At 37.5% G+C, this 20,369-nt stretch overlaps 1 protein-coding gene across 1 annotated transcript in view; it reads left to right on the top strand.

Annotated features, from left to right (window-relative positions):
• The first annotated feature begins 6,985 nt into the window (after positions 1 to 6,985).
• PTPRO (protein tyrosine phosphatase receptor type O) overlaps positions 6,986 to 20,369 on the top strand; it is a 52,792-nt gene continuing 39,408 nt past the window's right edge. The window contains exons 1-4 of the mRNA XM_064284544.1: positions 6,986 to 7,430; positions 9,767 to 9,899; positions 13,593 to 13,713; positions 18,026 to 18,094. Coding sequence (XP_064140614.1) covers positions 7,119 to 7,430; positions 9,767 to 9,899; positions 13,593 to 13,713; positions 18,026 to 18,094 — 635 coding nt within the window. The 5' untranslated portion in view covers positions 6,986 to 7,118. The remainder of the gene's footprint in view (positions 7,431 to 9,766; positions 9,900 to 13,592; positions 13,714 to 18,025; positions 18,095 to 20,369) is intronic.

Genomic DNA, 20,369 nt, shown 5'->3' with positions numbered 1-20,369 from the left:
AGAAAAAAGCACTACAAAATGACAGCTGTAAACTTACACCTATCAATAATTACACTTAATGTAAATGGTCTAAATGTACCCATAAAGAGACACAGAGTGACAGAATGGATTTAAAAAAACAGGATGTCTCAATATGTTGTCTACAAAAGACACACCTTAGAAACAAAGATGCAAATTTATTAAAAATCAAAGGATGGGAAAAAAATATATGAAGCATGTAACCAAAAAGAGCAGGAGTGGCAATACTAATCTCAGATAAGATAGATTTTAAAACAAAATCCATCATAAAAGACAAAGAAGGGCACTATATAATGATTAAAGGGGCAATCCATCATGAAGACTTAACCATAATAAACATCTACATACCCAATGACAGGGCTCCAAAATACATAAAACAAACTCTAACAGCACTGAAAACAGAAACTGACAGCTCCACAATAATAGTAGGAGACTTCAACACACCACTCTCAGTAAAGGACAGAACATCTAGAAAGAAACTCAACAAGGATACAGAAGAGCTAAAGAACACAATCAGCCAACTTGATCTCACAGACATACATAGAACTCCACCCAACAGCTGCAAAGCACATATTCTTTTCCAACACACATGGAACATTCTCCAGAGTAGACCACATTTTAGGCCACAGAGCAATGCTCAACAAAATCCAAAACATTGAGATAATACAAAGTATCTTCTCTGACCGCAATGCCATCAAAGTAGAAATTAACAACAAGAAGAGTAAGGAAAAAAAATTGATTACATGGAAACTGAATAACACCCTGCTTAAAAACCACTGGGTAACAGAAGAAATCAGAGATGGAATCAAAAAATTCCTAGAATCAAATGAGAATGAAAATACATCATACCAAAACCTTTGGGACACAGCAAAGGCAGCCTCAAAGGTCAATTTATGGCAATAGATTCACCCCTCAAAAAAGAAAAAAGACCGATCCATATTATCAAGAATAATCTCCTTTACATAAGTCATCTGATTGTAGATATTAACCATGTCTACAAAATAACTTCACAGCAATATTTAGTGTTTGATTAAATAACTCGGTACTATAGCCTAGCCAAGTTGACACATAAAATTAACCTTCACACATATTTAAACCAATATATCCAAAATGGCTTTAGAATAACCTATTACCCCACATGTCTCCTGAGAAGGAAAATCTGTCACATAGCTATTAGAAATCCCAGAATCATTGGACATTTTCCTGAGAATCCTGCTTATCACCTAGACCCACATTCTCAGCCAGATAAAAAGTAATTACTGTTTGTTGGCAAAGAATATTAAATATATCATGGACTGCCAAAAGAACGAACAAATCTGTCTTGGAAGAAGTACAGCCAGAATGCTCCTCAGAAGCAAAGATGGCAAGACTTCATCTCACGTAATTTGGACATATTATCAGGAGGGATCAGTCTCTGGAGAAGGACATCATGCTTGGTAAAGTAGAAAGTGAGTGAAAAAGAAGAAGACCATCAATGAGATGGATTGACATGGTGGCTGAAACAATGGGCTCAAGCATAACAATTGTGAGGATGGCACAGGACCAGGCAGCGTTTCATTCTGTTGTGCATGCGGTCACTATGAGTTGAAATTGACTCAATGGCACCTAACAACAACAACAACTCTACTATCCATGTCATATGTCTTAGACCACTAAGAACATTTTTTTAATCCACAACAGTACTTGACTCTGACACTGAAAGCTGATGATTTTAACAATATGATCACCACAAGAAGGCAGAGAACATCAAAATTCAACCCCAATGGGTCTGATAGTGCCCGATGACTGAATCCTGCCTTGATTCATGAATCTTGACTGTGTTTTAATCAGCCATCAGATAAGATTTATGAGTGCCCACGGATGATTAAAGGAGTCCTGGTGGCACAGTGGTTCAGTGCTCATCTGCCAAATGAAAGGTTAGCAGTTCGAACCCACCCAGGAGCTCCTTGGGAGAAAGACCAGCTCTGTCATGTGAAGGTCACTGTGAGTTTAAATTGACTCAAGAGCACCTAGCAGCAACAACAGATGATTAGTTCAAGGGGAAGGCAAAATAATTTATAACACATGGCCCCTGCTCTTAAACAACCTTGTAGATTCTAATAGAAGCAATATTCACATAGATTAAACAGAAAATAGTTAAGGGTAATAAAATATTAGAGAAGGAGTAGACTACTGAGAGCCAGAGTCATCAGATAAGGCTCGAGAAGTTAAGACTTTTTCTTTACCTTAGGATAAGCAGAATATAAAAAAGAGGACATTGATTGAGGGCAAACATGAGAGTTGAGAAAGAGCGCTGCCAATATGAAGGTCAGTGAGAACCCTGGTTTTACCAGGGGCAGCATGTCAGTGTGATAGGTGTGGTGGTAAAGCTACGTGGTTAGCATGCAGCCAATTAATTAGGATTTTTTAAAATTTTGCGTATTTGAATTGATGCAAAGATAGGATTTAACACACGTAAAGTCTTTTAAAATGGCTCAAGCCACCATTGACAAGATGAAGAAAGAAATCAATTAGGAGCAATGAAAAGGGCAAGAGGTTTTTATGATGATCCATGAGCATGAGGACAAAAGTCTGGACAGGCAAAAGGAAAACATGATAAGAATTGTTTGGGAAAAAAAAAAAAAAGTATGTTATGAAAGACTGAGAAGTAAGAGAAGAGCCTCAAAATTTTTGCAAAAAAATGGTGATCCCCATGAGACAATCAGAAGTAGTGGAAAGCATTAATTTATGAAAAGAGGAGAAAGCCAGGTTCAGTTTTGACCATGTAGTGAGGTAATAGTGAGATATTTGAGTAAGCACAGATGATAAAATGATAGCTAACTGAAAATACAAGTGTAAAAGGTCAGATCCAGAGACTAGAATTTGGGCAATGCTTATATTGGGCAGTTAGTCTATCAAGAGGAAAAATACAGACTTTCTGAGAATTCTGATCATAGTCTGAGAGACCCACCATGAGGAGCAATTTTTTAGTGTGTGCTTCGAAAAGAGAAAAAGCTGCCCAGGCTGAGCATAACAAATCATTTATATCTGGCCAAAACAACCTCACACTTGTTTCCAAAGACCCAAGTTTCTATAGAAGTCAGAATCAGTGGAGAGCTTATTCTCTGACTCATAATCCTATTAGTGATGACAGTAACACAGGATGTGGGAAGTGGAAGTGGAAGTTTCTGATGAAACCTCTGTGTTTCATCACAGTCTGGTAGAGTACAAGCCCAAATTCAGGGCATGAGCTCCAGGGGAAGGCTTTCTCTCTCTGTGGGCTCTGGAGGAAGGCTTCCCCTGGTCAAGGAGCTTCTCAGGCACAGGGACCCCATGTCCAAAGGATGCGCTCTGCTCCTGGCGATGCTTTCTTGGTGATATGAGGTCCCCAACTCTCTGCTTGCTTCCCTTTCTTTTTATCTCTTGAGAGATAAAAGGTGGTACAGGCCACACCCCACAGAAACTGCCTTTACCTTGGATCAGGGAGGTGACCTGAGTGAGAGTGGTGTTATAATCCCACCCTAATCCTCTCAAAATAAAATTACAATCACAAAATGGAGGACAACCATACGATACTAAGAATCATGGCCTAACCAAGTTGATACACACATTTTGGGGGGGACATAATTAAATACATGACAACAATCCATTGCAAATGCAAAAGGGAGTTCTGACATACACTGTAAATTATGCTCACCCAAGAATAACTCACCTCTTTTCCTCCTTTAACTCTCTGCCTATCAAGTTGCCTCCAGAAAGAAAAATCCATCTTTTTAGTTGGACACAAGTTTAGGTTACCTGTGATAAATCATATCCAGAATAATCTTGATCAACTTCTTTGTTCTGGATAAGCCCGTGATTGATATTCTAGAAAGAAGGTTCAGACCTTCTCTCTTAAAGACATATACAAGTCAAACGAGGAGAATGCCTGATGGAACTTTTTCACATACTACTAAACACTAGGAGCTGGAGACAAGCTTAGGTGTTATGGATTGATTTGTGTCCCCCAGAAATGTACATCAACTTGGTTAGACCGTGATTCCCGGTATTGTGTTGTTGTCCTCCATTTTGTGATCTGTTGTGATTACCCTTTGTGTTGTAAATCCTAATCTCTATGATGTTAATGAAGCAGATTAGAGGCAGTTGTGTTAATGAGACAGGACTCAATCTACAGGATTAGCTTGTCTCTTGAGTCAATCTCTTTTGAGATACAAAAGAGAGAATTGAGCTGAGAGGAGAGGGACCTCATGCCACCAAGAAAGAAGTGCCAGAAGCAGAGCATGTCCTTTGGACCCAGGGTTCCTGCACTGAGAAACTCCTAGACCAGGGAAAGATTCATGACAAGGACCTTCCCCCAGAGCTGACAGAGAGAGAAGGCCTTCCCCTGGAGGTGGCACCCTGAATTCAAACTTCTAGCCTCCTAGACTGTGAGAGAATAAATTTCTGTTTGTTAAAGCCATCCACTCGTGGTATTTCTATTATAGCGGCAGTAGAAAACTAAGACAGAATTTGCTCTTCTAACAAATATCTACAATGTCGAAGCAGTTTGTAACTGTGAATGGGTAGAAGCTGGAAGAGTTTTAAAGTGCCTAATACTAATAGCCTAGATTGCCTTCAAGAAACTGTTGGTAGAATTATGGACATCAAAGACAACCCTGATGAGGGTTCAGAAGTAAGGAGAGCTATCACATTGAAAATGGCACATACTACGAGAAGCAGCAGCAGAGAAACAGTAGCAGCATGAGGTGACATGGGAGCCAACCCAAGGAGCAAGAGAGCTGAGTGCCTTTGGGCAAGAGGCTTGCCGGCAAAATGGGGTGCCTCTGGGCACTTATCAGCAGAGCTAGGTTTGCCAACCCACTGAGTGAGAGAGCTGAGCACTTTCAGGCCAAGAGGCCAAGGAATCAGGAAGCAGAAGCTAAAGAGACAAGGAGCATGGGAAGCAGAGTTGCCTCAGTCTCAAAGAGTGGGGCCACAACCTCTGGAGTCTCAAAGAGTAGAACCACAGTCTGCTGACTCTCAAAGGGTGGGGCCAAGGCCTCCCAGGTTTCCAAGAATCAAATCTTCACCAAGTCATTTCCAGAGTGCAGGGCTGCCATTCACAAGTGCCAAGGAAATGGGGCCTGATCCACTGCCCAAAGCTGAGGGGACAGGGCTGCCATGGCCAAGGGACAGAAGAATGGGGACTACCAGGGCTGAGGGGGTAGGGTCACCACTCAGATGGACTCGGAGAATGGGAACTCCCAAAGCCAAGAGAGCAGAGTTGCTGTCCCAGGGAACCTGGAAGGGAAAGCTAAAGTCCAGGGCCAAGAGGCCTCCACCCAGACTCTGGAGGGTGTGGCCAATACCTATAGTCTGGAGGGCAGGGTAATTGCCTAAATGGTCTCAGAGAACAGAGGATTATTTTCAAGCCTTGAGAGCTAATGTAATATGTTCTGCCGACTAGCTCAGTGTCTATTATTCCTTCTTTCCCTCCAATTTCTCCCATTTGTGATGAAAATGTCTACCTCGCACCTGTTCTACTATTTTTCATTGAAAGCAGAGAACTTATGTTCTAGATTTCACAGATGAAGAGGAATTTTTCAGAAGATGAGATTTTGGACTTAGAGTTGACTTGAGACTTTTGAGATGATATGATGGAATAAATGTGTTTTACATGTGGCAATGACATGAATTTTTGGGGTCCAGAGTGGAATGTTATGGACTGATTTGTGCCACTCAAAAATGTGTCAACTTGGCTAGACCATGATTCCCAGTATTGTATTGTTGTCCACTGTTTTGTGATCTGATGTGATTATCTTATGTGTTGTAAATCCTAACCTCTACGATGTTAATGAGGCAGGCAGTTATGTTAATGAGGCAGAGCTCAATCTACAGGATTAGATTGTCTCTCGAGTCAATCTCTTTTGAGATATAAAAGAGACAATTGATCAGAGGGGAGAGAGACCTCATGCCACCAAGAAAGAAGAACCAGGAGCACAGCATGTCCTTTGGACCTGGGGTCCCTGCACTGAGAAGCTCCTATACCAAGGGAAGAATGATAACAAGGACCTTACCCTAGAACCTACAGAGAGAGAAAGCCTTCGCCTGCAGCTGGCGCCCTGAATTCAGACTTCTAGCCTCCTAGACTGTGAGAAAACAAATTTCAGTTTGTTAAAGCCATCCACTTCTGGTATATCTGTTATAACAGCATTAGGTAGCTAAGAAAGGTAGAGCAGATAATAAAAAGAAAGCCAAGTAACAAGCAGTAAGAGATGTACAGTGATAGGTAGTTGTCTGACAGAGCCATGCAGGTAGTCAGAGTATGCTTTTATGTGAATCCGGCAGCAAGATAGAGTGTGTCCAAACAAGTAATGTCGAGGAGGTCTGACAGCAGGAAACAAGGATCCTGGCTTAAGAATTTGGTTCCAGCATAGCATTTTACACACTGGGGGTACTAAAGGAAAAGGCCAACACCCAAAGGACTAGATGAGAGAGGACTACATGAGATTCAGAAATAGGGGAACAACACAGTAAGACCACTTGCTAGAACTAGGAAACAGGCGGGGGCTTGGTCTCAAGCCAGTAAGGCCAGTGATTCAATTACTGGAAATTAGCATGAGGGGCACAGACAGCATGGCTTACTCAACTAATGGATTAATTTATTGATCAAGATCAAAGATCTAGAAGAGTAAGATAAAGAAATCAGTCCTCTTATATTTTATTAATCATCCAGCCCCCTGCCATCAATCCTTTTCTTAAAAAAAAAAAAAATCGTATCATCTATTTAGCTTTGTCCCTCTTAATTTTTACTGAATTTTCATCAAGCCGTTCCTCTGACTACATTATTCCAAATAGTTCCTACAGAAAGGAAGACAGGTCATTGGCTAAGTACCAAACTGAATCTCTTCATTAGAGGGAACATATCACTTTCATTTTTCTCAGCCTTTTAAATGCAGATTTTGGTTCCTTATCCAGAAACTTCTTGTATTAGCAGGGCAATGGTATCTCCAGTGCATATGAGAGAAAAACTATTAATAGATTATCTCCATAACAAAATTGAAGTTGAAAACAGAAATGTCCCAAAAAGAGAAGTATAAAATGGAAAAAAAAAAAAAAAAAAGCAAAATACCGTGACTTCAATGATTTCAATGACTATCTTTGCTAAAGGACATACTTCAAAAGCATACGAAATCTTTAGGGTGCTTTTAACTACCTATATTTGGATTTTTTGGCTGTTTTATCCTCCAGTTTACTCAAAGAAAAAAATACATTTAATAACATTTTTTTTAAAGAAACTTTTCTTTTGCACAGAACCGGCTCCTCCAAAATCGCTGTTTGCAGTGAATAAAACCCAGACTTCGGTAACTTTGCTGTGGGTGGAAGAGGGTGTAGCTGATTTCTTCCAAGTGTTCTGTCAACAAGTTGGCTCCAATCAGGAAACCAAACTCCAGGTACTGTACATTTTTATTTTCCTTTTCTGAGTTAATTTGTATTAAGGCTAATTATCTGAGCTAGATGCAGATCTTCTATTTTATGGACTACAGAACTGTCCATTTGCTTTTTTGTGTTTCCATAATAGAAATTACAGTATGCTTAGAACAAACCCAAAAGATGTTTGTTATGAGAACCAATAAAGCCTAAGGTTTGCTTTTATCTTTATGTTTCTTTATCTTTCCTCCGTAAATCTTACCCACTTTCGATTATACTAAGGAATTAAAGGAAATGGTTTATTTTTTTCCTATTGGCCATTACATTGACCAAAGAAATGAAGACCCTGCCATATGAAACATAATTAAATAAACACGATCACCAGTTTTGCAAAAGGCTCTGCATGGAATCCAAATGATAGAATCAATACTTGACTACACGTATTTTTATATCATCAGGGGTATTATGTAATTATAAGAAACAACTCAAGTAAAATATAAGTGCCACAAAAGAGATCCATACTAATAAGAGAATTCAAAAGAAGAGTACATCCAATTAGTAAGGAGAAAATTTTATTTGGAAAATTGAAGGCTGAGAGCAGTGATTATTAAAAGCTTTAGAATTACCAAATAGCAGATATGATGAAGCCTGGGTTGTTCCCCAAGCCAAAATGAAGGGAAGGAGAGAGATGAACCAGTAGTTCTAAGGTTAGCAAAGACACAGAAGAAGATATTTTACAGCCAGAGGTGGAAGGAAAAGGGCAGGTTTGTCAGGAACGTCACATAATACAGTGTATAGACTAATACTGTGAACATGAATAATTGATGCTTTTAAATAATGAAGTCCTTGAGATTCAGAAGAAAAAGAATTGCTGGCAGTACAAATCTTTTCATACCAAGTATTAAGATAATTTGCTTTTATTCCTTTCCCCTTTTGACACTCCCTTCTACAAACTTATCTCTTTTTGATTTGTACTGAACAGCTGAACCTTTTTTCTATTCTAAGAATCCTTTTTGAAAGTAACTGTTTTCCTGAGTAAGGGATTTTCTTCCCTGCAACTACAGTGATGTCTTACTTTAAGAAAACAGTGGTTAGGTAGCTACTTACTACAACAGAATGCTGTTAGCAAAAGTATTTCTGTCCTTAGAATCCTTCATTTATAGAATGGTGAAAGAGAGATGGGTATGGGGAATAAGTGAGGCTTTCATCTCTTGAGGCAGAGGTGCTTCAGATTTTTGTTTTGAAAGAGTGTTATGCTGGCTCATCCTTTGATGTTGTACAGTATTTATCACTAGCCTGATCATTGACCCACCAAATTAGCAACTTGTTTCAATCAAGAACAGATCAATACTAATTGTTTCTGAAAACACAAAGTCACCATACCTTTGGCGAATGCTATTTAAAGGCTGAGAATGCACAATAATGGGTAGGATCCTTACTATATAAAAGTCTGCCATGAATAAAAAAGATAAAGACCAGTGACTCAAAAAAAGTACTTCATAGAAAAATAAATATAAAAGGCTCTTGTATGAAAAGATGATTAACCTCATTCATGATGAAAGAAATACAAAATAAAACTACAAGGAGATGCAGTTTCCACGAAAACAATTGGCTCAAAGAGTTTAAAAATATACTGTGTTGGAACAAGTGTAGGGAAACAGGCACTGTCACATGTTGATGATAGATGGGCAACTTGGAAATGTCTACAGAGGACAATTTGGCAATAGCTTCCAAAATTAAAAATGTACAACTTTTTGACCCAGTAATTCAGCTGTTAGAAATATGAGTGCGTGTATATGCATGTACACACACACATACACACACACAGATGTTGTATGTATACATATATACATATATTGTGTATGTATAAAATATATAATGTACGTTTAAAGATGCTCCAATATTTTTGAAACAATATATGTACAGTGATATTCACTGTACCATTATTTGTCATAGCAAAAAAGTCAAAGACCACTTAAAGGTTCATCAGTAGGGGACTGGTTGGATAAAGTATGTCCTTACATCAGATTTCTGTGCAGCCCTTAAAAAGGATAAAACAGCTTTATTTGCATTGATAAGGAAAGAGTGTTTATATACCGGTAATTAAGGGAAAGCAATGAGCAGAACAATGTGTAAAGTGGGTTATTATTTATGTTTTTAAGTTTACCTTCTATATTTATATATCTATAAAGTATATATGGGAAGAAAAAAAATCCTGGCGATAATGGTTTCTTCCATGGAAGAGAATTGAGTAGATACGGAGTAGATCCATATATTACCTATTTAACTTTGAAAAATAACTTAAAAAGCAAAATAAATGAGGATAACGTAAAATTTCTCCCATTTTCTGCCTCTCCAGGAACCAATTTCTGTTTCTTCTCATGTCGTGACCATCTCCAGCCTCCTTCCTGCCACAGCCTACAACTGTAGCGTCACCAGTTTTAGCCACGACAGCCCCAGCACTCCTACTTTCATAGCTGTCTCAACAATGGGTAATTACATACATCAGTGAAATCTGTTGTCTTTGGAAGTTCTTTCTTTCAGATTTTCCTTACCTTTTCTTTCTAAGTATACGTATGCCCTGGTGGCACAGTGCTTAAAAGTTTGATTGCTAACCAAAATGTCGGCAGTTCAAACCTACTAGCCAGTCCTTGGAAGCCCTATGGGGCAGTTCTGTTCTGTCCTATAGGGTTGCTACGAGTCAGAATTGACTCAGTGGCAACGGGTTATTTATTACGGTTAGACATATATGCATTTTATTGTTGTTGATGTTGTTGTTGTTAGGTGCAGTCAAGTCAGTTTCGACTCATAGCGACCCTGTGTACAACAGAACGAAATACTTCCCAGTCCTGTGCCATCCTAGTAGTTGTTGTTATGCTTGAACCCATTGTTGCAGCCATCCTGTCAATCCATCTCATTGAGGGTCTTTCTCTTTTTCGCCGACCTTCTACTTTACCAAGCATGATGTCATTCTCCAGGGACTGATCCCTCCTGATAACATCCCCAAAGTATGTGAGACAGTCTCACCATCCTTGCTTCTAAGGAACATTCTGGCTGTGCTTCTTCCAAGACAGATTTGTTCATTCTTCTGGCAGTCCACAGTATAGTTAATATTCTTCACCAACACCATAATTCAAAAGCATCAATTCTTCTTCTGGTTTCCTTATTTATTGTTCAGCTTTTGTATGCATATGAGGTGATTGAAAACACCGTGGCTTGGGTCAGGTGCACCATAGTCCTTAAACTGAGATCTTTGCTTTTGAACTCTTTAAAGAGGTCTTTTGCAGCATATTTGCCCAATGAAATGCATCATTTGATTTCTTGACTGCTTTTTCCATGGGTGTTGATCGTAGATCCAAGTAAAATGAAATCCTTGACAACTTCAATCTTTTCTCCGTTTATCGTGACATTGCTTATTGGTCCAGTTGTGAGAATTTTTGTTTTCTTTATGTTGAGGTGTAATCCATACTGAAGGCTGTAGTCTTTGATCTTCATCAGTAAGTGCTTCAAGTCCACTTTTAGCAAGGAAGGTTGTGTCATCTACATAATGCGAGTTGTTAATGAGTCTTCCTCCAATCCTGATGCCCCATTCTTCTTCATATAGTCCAGCTTCTCAGATTATTTGCTCAGCATACAGATTGAATAAGTATGGTGAAAGGATATAACCCTGATGTACACCATTCTTGACTTTAAACTACGCAAAGTGTGTATATATATATATATATATATATATATATTTGGAAACTCTGGTAGCGTAGTGATTAAGTGCTACGGCTGCAAACCAGAAGGACAGCAGTTCGAATCCACAAAGTTCTTCTTGGAAACCCTGGGGGGCAGTTCTACTCTGTCCTGTAGGGTCGCTATGAGTCAGAATTGACTCGATGGCAGTGGGATATATATATATAAACCCATTATAATAAAACAAATTATTTATTATGGTTAGACATATATATATATGTCTAACCATATTATATATATATATATATATATAAACCAAAACTGACCCATAGGGTTTCCAAGGAGCAGCTGGTGGATTCAAACCAAAAGGTCAGCAGATGAGCTCTTAACCACTGCACCACCAGAGCTCCATGCCCAGTATATATTGGTAAATATATATATATTTTTTTATATTTTATTTTAATCCTAACCTGTGCTTACTAGCTGTGTGATTTAGGGCACAATATTTATCTTCTCTGAATCTTTGTTTCTCATTTTTAAAACTAGAATAATAATATGTATCATGTTGTGTACTTTTGAAGCTTAGAAATACCGAATGTAAAGCCGTAGCACATGCTGCCTAAATGCTAGCTGCGATCATCAACTTCATCGTTGTTGCCATCTCATCATCCTCTGCAGTAGTAGGCACAGTACCCTAATCAACTCAGATGCATCTTGGCCCTCAACCGCCACAGATCAAACAATGGCAGTGCTATATTGCTGGGTCAAAATCAAAACCCACTGCTGTCGAATGGATTTCAACTCATAGGGATGCCATAGCGTTTCCAAGACTGTAAATCTCTATGGAAGCAGACTGTCACATCTTTCTCGCTCAGAGCCACTGGTAGTTTCAAATTCCCAACCTTTCAGCTAGCAGTCGATCACTTTAACCACTGCACCACCAAGGCTCCTTATATTGCTTGATCAAACCAGAACATTTTCCAATCTATCAGAAAGTATAACTGGGAAAATCAGAAATTAACAAAAATCCAGAATACTGTTGTTAGTTTCCTTAATCTTTCCCTGAGTTGTATTTTATGCTGCATCCCCTGGTTTGTTAAGAGTCTGATTCTGCAATCTGAGACCTTCTATGAAGCCTCCTGTCATAAAGGCATTCTTATCATCACTATTATCCCTTTACTGTTCATTTTCATTTCTGTAGCATTAGTAATTCTCTGCAACTACAGTGATGTCTTCCTTTAAGAAAACAACGGTTAAACAGACTTACTGTAACCGAGTCCTGTTAACAAAAGTCTGTCTTTAGAACCACTCTTACAAAGGATTATGAAAGAGATGTTTTGTTTTGTTTGTTTGGAGGGAGGGTGGTTTTTTTTTATTTTTTAACCATAGATGCTGAAAAGCATGTTATGATCTTTCATTCCTACATCTTTTTTATACTTTTTAAGTGCTTTAATATCCTTGTCATCTCCACAGCAACCCACTGAAACAGGTGATATTATTGAACTTATTTGCAAGTGAGGAAAATACATCCCTGAGAGGTAGATAAAATAGCTTCCCAAATGGCAGTTAGTAGTGAAGTGAACTTGAATAAACACTCTAACCATGAGTCTAGTGTTCTTGCTGTTCAAGTACACTGCCCGTAAATTGAAGCCAAACCAGCCCAAATGGGAAGTAGCAAATATGCAAAGCTATAGGGATTGTATCATGCCAGCCAGTTCTTTGGTTTTATGATCCTTGCAAAGGATGGGATGATTCTCCTCTGGCCTACTTTTTAAGAGTTTTATAAAAACACATAACGTATTTTCCTGCCTTTGATATCCTGCTCTTCCACATGGTGTGTAGAACTAGGTAATGTATAAAGTACTGGGATAGACGGTCATTATATAAAGCATGTGAAAGGATACAATCCCTGTTCTTAAGGGTCCTACGACCTATTAATAGATTTAATCTCTTGAGTTGTACAGATGGAAAGCCTCTACACACATGGTTACAGACCATCCGAATGCCTGCTTCTAGCAATGCGTTAAGTGCTGCAGCAGATGGTAGCTTGCTAATGTCTTTTTCATGTACTTTATTAGCATACTGTGAGCAATGCATTCAGTTGTGCTTTCTGACTTTAAATTCCTGGGCATAAACGAAGAACCCGACACCTTCTATGCATTTGAAAATATTAAACAATGATAATGACTTCTAGAATTTTTAGTTTAAATGAATTTGAACCATGGCATAGGTGTTCTTCACGTTTACAATTTTCTTTTACAAGAACATCCTGAATTATAGGCCTTTGAAATGGATTCAGTTCTTTCAGGCACCTGAACATTATTTATCAATCTACTAAGTAATAGTTTACCAGGAAGAGGTCATGCTGGCTTAGATAAATATTTTTGCTGCTGTTGCCATCAGCATCATAAATTCATGGTGCTTAAGATCAGATGGAAGCAGTGAATGTTTCTGTTAGTTTCCACGTAATGAAATCCGTAATGAACATGCATGCTTTATCTCTTTAGTTACAGAGATGAATCCCAACGTTGTGGTAATCTCCGTGCTGGCCATCCTTAGCACACTTTTAATTGGACTGCTGCTTGTGACCCTCATCATCCTTAGAAAAAAGCATCTACAGATGGCTAGGTAAGTTACGTTTTGTTAATCTTTTGTCCACAACCTTTAAAATATTTTTATTCTTCATGTATGACTTTTGCAGAGCTATATTGTAGAGTGGTAAATTTGACTTGGTTTTCAGTGTCTACTTGTATTTTGTGTGTTCTAAGGAGATTAAGGAGATTTTTATGTATTATTTTGGAAAACATTACCACTGACATGGTAAAGCAAAGGAGTGTTTGCTTTCAGAAACCCAGACTTCTTGTTTTCAACTTTTTCATTTTAAGTATCCCATAAAAACCCATTTCATCTAGGTATTTTCAGATATATTTTGGAGTAAAAGAAAGATCTATGCTTGTTCATTATGGTTAATAAAAGGATTAATAAAAAATGGAAGCCAAAAGAAAGAACAACAACAACAAAAAAAAAACCTTCTCATTAGTTCCGTTAAAGCTGTTTTATCAGAAAATATTTATGGAGTTTATGGTTAGATCATTAGAGGTCCTATATTATTTTTGTTTCTATTACTCAGACTAGCAGGCAGTTTCATTTTTCTTGCAGTTGGAAAAGCCCTTTGATTTATGATTTCTGTGATTCCCTCTTTCCTTCAACCATTAATGCATTACTTATCAGAGCACATTCTCAAGCACTTCCTGTGGTGCCCTTTGTCAGGAGGACGATCCATCAATTCCCTTAAGAAACAGTTGCTAAGTTGAGTACTACTGAGTTTGGCAAATTTGGTTCAAATTTACATTCACCCAATGTTAGCCTAACGAATTGTCAATCAACATTCTTCTCCTTTTTTGGAGTTCCATCATTCACATACAAAAATTCATACATAAATCCATCCATCAAATAACAATTTAATCATTGTCTTATGTGACATACTCAAAGAAGAATCAAATATCCAATCATCTTTTATGAACTTACAAGTTAGCTGGAAATACGTACATAAATAAGTATTTTAAAAGGTAAGAACTGAACTGTATTATAAAGGAGATAAAAACGAAATGCGTTAAGGTTGGGAAGAAAGAGAGATTAGTTCTGAATATGAAAATCAAGCTTCATGAAGACTGGCCTTTGAGTAAATCTTAGGATAGGGAGGGAGGTGGTGTTGCAGTGTGATTAGAGTGTAGGGCCCTGAAATCAGACTTCTTAGGTTAAACCCTAATTTACAACCTGTGTGATCTTCCACAGGTCACCTAAACATCATTCATTCATTTAACAAATATTGAGTGTCAGCTGTGTGTCAGACTTCTCTAGACGCTTAGAACATGGCAATATATAAAATAGACAAAAATTTCTGCCTTCACAGAGTTTGTATTTTAGTGAGGGATAGACAACAAACAATAAACATTAAAGTAAAAAGATTGTATAGCATGTTAGCAGGCAATAAGAGCTTTGGAAGAAAAAATAATTGAGCAGAGTTAAGGGGGGTCAGCAGAACTGGTATGGGGAGAGGAGCATTGAAGGTGGGTAAATCTACTGAAAGGGTGACATTTGAGCAAAGATTTGAAGAACAAGAAGGAGTTAACCATGTGTTATCTGGGGGGAAAAGTGTGCTCAACAGAGGGACTAGCCAGTGCTAGTCCTGAGGCAGGAGCATGACTAACATGTTACAAGAATAGCAGACATACTAGAGTAGCTAAACCATAGGGAGTAAAGGAGAGAGTAGCAGAAGGTGCTGTCACATTACATAGGGCTTCATAGGCCATTGGAAGGACTTTGGCTTTTACTCTGAGTAAAATGGGCAGCCATTGCAGGGTTTGAGACAGAAGATTAACAGGATCTGACTTATGTTTTAACACTTTTATTTTGACTTTTATATAGACAACATGCTGTATTGAGGTATGGACAAAGCACGCATACCTACTGGGGGCCATTACAGTAACTGAAGCAAGAGATGACTGTGGTTTCTGTATTGGTAGCACCGGAAGTGGAGAGAAATAGATTTTGGATATATCTGGAAGGTAGAGGCAACAAGATTTGTTAACAGATTGGATGTGGAACAGAAATCAATAAAGAATTGATTAAAGAAAATCAACAAGGGGATGACTCCAAGATTTTTGGCCCTAGCAACTGAAAGGATGGAGTTGCCATCAACTGAGATAGGATTCCAGGTGACAAGATTTCAGAATTGGGGGAACATCAAGACTTCCGTTTTGGAGATGTGAAGTTTGAGGTGACTTGCAAGTACAAGAAAGAAGCCTGGATTGAAGATATAAATTTGGGACTTGTTAGTTTATAAATATAAAGCTATGTAAGAAAAAAAGTATAAAGCTATAAAAAAAAAATTAAATCCTGAGAATAGATGTAAATAAGGGAAGAGGGTCCAGGATTAAGCTCTGGAACAATCCACTGTGGAAGAGTTTCAAGGAGAAAAGATGCTAACAGCCAGAGACTGAGACAGGGCAGCCAGTTGGAGTGGAAGGAAACTAAGAAAGTATGGTGACCTGGAAGCCAAGGAAAAAATGTATTCAGGAGTTATGGTAATAGCCCCTACATTAGTGGACAAGTGCAATAATGCAATAATAATTTAGCATAATACTCAATTCATAGGAGGTATACAATAAATCATAATAGTAACAGTAAAACAAACAAAAAAAAAAAACAACTTGTTGCTGTCGAGTCAATTCCGACACATAGTGACCCTATAAGACAGAGTAGAACTGCCTCATAGAGTTTCCAAAGGGCGCCTAGTGGATTTGAACTGCCGACCTTTTGGTTAGCAGCCGTAGCTCTTAACCACTGTACCACCAGGGTTTCCAAGAGTAATAGTGGAGGGACGGTAATAGAGATAGTAATGGAAATAGTGGTATTTATGAGGGGAATGTTGCATGATCATTTTTTGTGGAGCATGCAGCAAGATATTTAAGAGAGAGGTAGTTCTAATTTTTCCAACTCTCCATTAGATCAAGAATTTTAATTTTGTGTGTGTGTCATCCCTTTTGGCAGCCAGGTAAAACCTGAGAACCACTTTCAAGAATAACGCTTTTTTCTTAAATATGCAAAATAAAAATATGTAAGATTAAAAATGCATCAAGTGTATTGAAACACAGTAACCAAAGTGTTTTCAAAGACAAATGTGTTAAATGTTTTTTATTAATGCATTAAATGATATCCAATAGGGCATCTAATAACTCCTCATTTCATCATAGTGGTAAATATAAACAATATTTCAAGATATATGCAACAGCTCTATTATATAAAAATATCTACAATTTCCGTTGCTGGCAACATCAAAGAACAGATATTATTGTAATTTGTTACTTACTCTAATCATTGAAGAAACTGCTAAATTTCAGTTAGAGGCTGTAAAAATAAAGATGTATTTTCCCACCTATGTTTGTAGAGCCCTAAATTCTGTCCTTGGGCCCCAAATTAAGAACCTCTAAATTAGAGGGTAAAATAAATCCCACACAGAGGAAACATAGGAAAATTAATTGATGTGTAATTTATAACACAGTGTGACATAATAATATATCATCGTATTGCCAAAGGAAGAAAATTGTTTTTAGAGCAAAGCAGGCAGGATAACTGAAGTAGTTAGCACTTTGTACCGATAATATCCAAATCTCTGCTTTGATTCTAGATTAAGTCCATGAATTTCATATACAGAAAGAGGGAGATACATGAGTCCCAGTGAGATATATTATTTATGCATGATAGTAGGCAAAAGATGGAGAAGACCTGAAAATATGTTTACTTTTTTCCCCTATATTTGGAGGGAAAAAAATTTTTTACAGTATTTTCTACTGACAGATTAATAAGCAACATTTTGGATAAGAGGCACTACAAAAGCCCACCTATTTCAATACATATCACTATTGATACTCTTATCTCAAGTGATTAATAATACGGGACATCACAATATAAGGAAAGATTTTGGAGGAAGGAAACCATCCAGCTTGATCCACCATCATTATAGATCAGAAATTAAGATGCAATGAAGCAAAATCTTACAAAGAATATTTGTTAAAAATGGAAAACCTTCAGCTTGTCTAGAAGAGTTTCTACATCTTACTATTGAAGACTTTGTAAGAAAAATATTATACCCCAACTAATTCTAAGATTTGTTTTAGGATCATGAATCCTATGTGGCCTCAATTTGATTTTGATATGGACAACTTTGTAAAAAAAAAATGTTCTGTTTTGTTTTTCTGTTTCTTACATTAGCTATTGTGGAATTTATATCAACTATTAGCCATTTTTCTTTTTTTTTCAGTATATTTATATGGTAATCTCAAGCTGTGATTATAAACCATTAATCATTTTACCTTATGTCAAGGTAAGAGAGTGCTCTGTCAAGCAGTAACCTTGAGTTTGTGGTTCCTTCAAACAGGGAATGTGGAGCTGGAACATTTGTCAATTTTGCATCCTTAGAGAGGGATGGAAAACTTCCATACAACTGGTGAGTAGTGTTTTAGAACAAGCCTCAAGATAGTTTAGCTCTGCTGTGTGTACTCTAAATTTACCACCTTTTGGGAATAAATTGCTTTGTCTGATTATCCTTTGACAATAGACTTTAAAGATTGCATCTTCTTTACAGAATATAATAGTTTCTATAACTTGATTACAATTTAGAAGTGGAGAAAACATTGTAGTCTGCTCTGTATTTACTATATTGAACAAAGGACTAAAGCAGTCATGCAAATTGCCAGTAGCTGTAGTAAACCGAAACCAAACCTGATGCCAACTAGTTGATTCCAACTCATAGCAACCCTATAGGACAGAGTAGAGCTGCTCTATAGAGTTTCCAAGGAGCAGCTGGTAGATTTGAACTGTCAACCTTTTGATTAGCAGCCATAGCACTTAACCACTGTCCCACCAGGGCTCCAACTATAGTGAAGAAGGGCTGGAATACGGGTGCCACACCAAACAAGTGGTGGCCGAGGATACCAGGAGAGACTCCATTGAAACAGCATGAGACAGAGCAATATTGCTATTTAAAACTCACATTTCAGTGCCTGGGGATATGAGCCAGCACTACCATGCAAAAATGAAGTAGAAGTATACAGTCCAGGCACCTCTCCTCTTATATATACAATAAATAAACTTCAAATCCAAGAAACACCTATGAAAAAACATTGCCTTATTTTTCTTTATGCTTGAGTATTAGGAACCTGGTGGGAGGAGTTATTTTGGGGATTAAGATAGTATTGTCAAGATATTAAATTGGTTGGCACTGTACCTGACAAAGATACATGAGAATTAAAAGTCTAAACTGTTAAGTCAATACCCAGCAAAATTGCTAATAAACATTTAATATTAAAACAGCATTACTTATATGATCTAGTTTGTTTCTTTCGCAAACAACTGGGCAAAGTACATATAAATGTATACATTTTATATTAGTCCTTGGTAAGTAATTTTTTTTTCTGTTTTCCTAACTCCTCCCCCCCGCAAAATGGCCAATCATTAAAAAAAAAAAAAAAGATACATGGGCCTGGAAATATTACTCTATGGAATCAACAAGGGAAGTAGGGCTTTATTCAAAAATACTTCTCTGAGTGGGTTCTAATTGAAGCAGGATTCTTTTTAACAAGACAGTATGGTGAGCTATTTTTAAATTTTAACCTGAATAGAATTTTCTCATTAAAATAATATTTTAAAAATTAAAATTTTTTTTATTAAATAATCCAACTTTGAAGAAAGAGAAGCTCATTAAATCCCTGATGGTGAGAAGTTAGAAAACCTTACTAGGTTTGTAAAGCTGTAAGAGCACCCTTATTCCAAAATTAGGATACTGACTCAGTGATAAGGAGATGCTGGTTTCTTGCCTGATCCCTCCTAAAAAGGAACTAGCCACAGAGCAGTGGTGAGTGGTCCATTAAGGAATTGATCCAATGACTTTTGCCTTGTGAGGGTCAGGTATTAACTGGCTATACAACCAGTCACAATTTATAGAGTTTATTTCCACATGGACCAATTAGGGAGAACTGAGGCAAAGGGGAATTCAGTTCAGGATCTTTCTATACAATCAGGCAAATTCTCCTGCAGTTCTTGGCAAAGACATTTTTACCAGCACTAGCATTCTCTGGCTGAGATAGCTCAGTGGGGATTTGTTGTAACTAAAGTGACAAGGTGACAGCGTTTTCCCCTCATTTTCAGAATAATTATAGATATACCTACAGGTTATTTTTAAATCTCCATTAATAAATGTTCTATTTTACAAGTGGTTTGAAAATCTGAAATTGGATTGAAGCCAAGCATTTTAAATCAACAGTCTGAATTGGAACTAAAGTGAAACCAAATAATTTTTCTTGCACTCAACTGAGCATCAGTAAGATTACAGACTAGGCAGTTGACAAGCTACTTATTTTGAATGAATGACACCTGAGTATCATATATACCTACGTCTTAGGCTTTATCTTTAGAAACGACATACCAACTCAAACTAAAAATAGTATAGAAAGTCATGCCTAGTAGTGCAGCTTCATAAGAATGTACCTGAAAAGCCTAGAGCAACGCTAAATCACTCTTTACCACAATCGGTAATCAATATACGTAAACTGACCATGTTTCCTCACACAAGCTGATCTTTAGCTATCAAATGATGTCACAGAGGTTTCTTAAAATAGGGCTCACGCATTGGATGGGTAACATCCAAGAATAAAAATCAAGGCAACTAATGAGCCGTTTAAGAGCCTCAATTAACTGAATGCAAAATGCAATCACCTAATAGC

The sequence above is a fragment of the Loxodonta africana genome, chromosome 4, assembly GCF_030014295.1.
Source record: "Loxodonta africana isolate mLoxAfr1 chromosome 4, mLoxAfr1.hap2, whole genome shotgun sequence".
NCBI classification, from domain to species: domain Eukaryota; kingdom Metazoa; phylum Chordata; class Mammalia; order Proboscidea; family Elephantidae; genus Loxodonta; species Loxodonta africana.
This window is presented reverse-complemented; position numbering and strand designations above follow the sequence as displayed.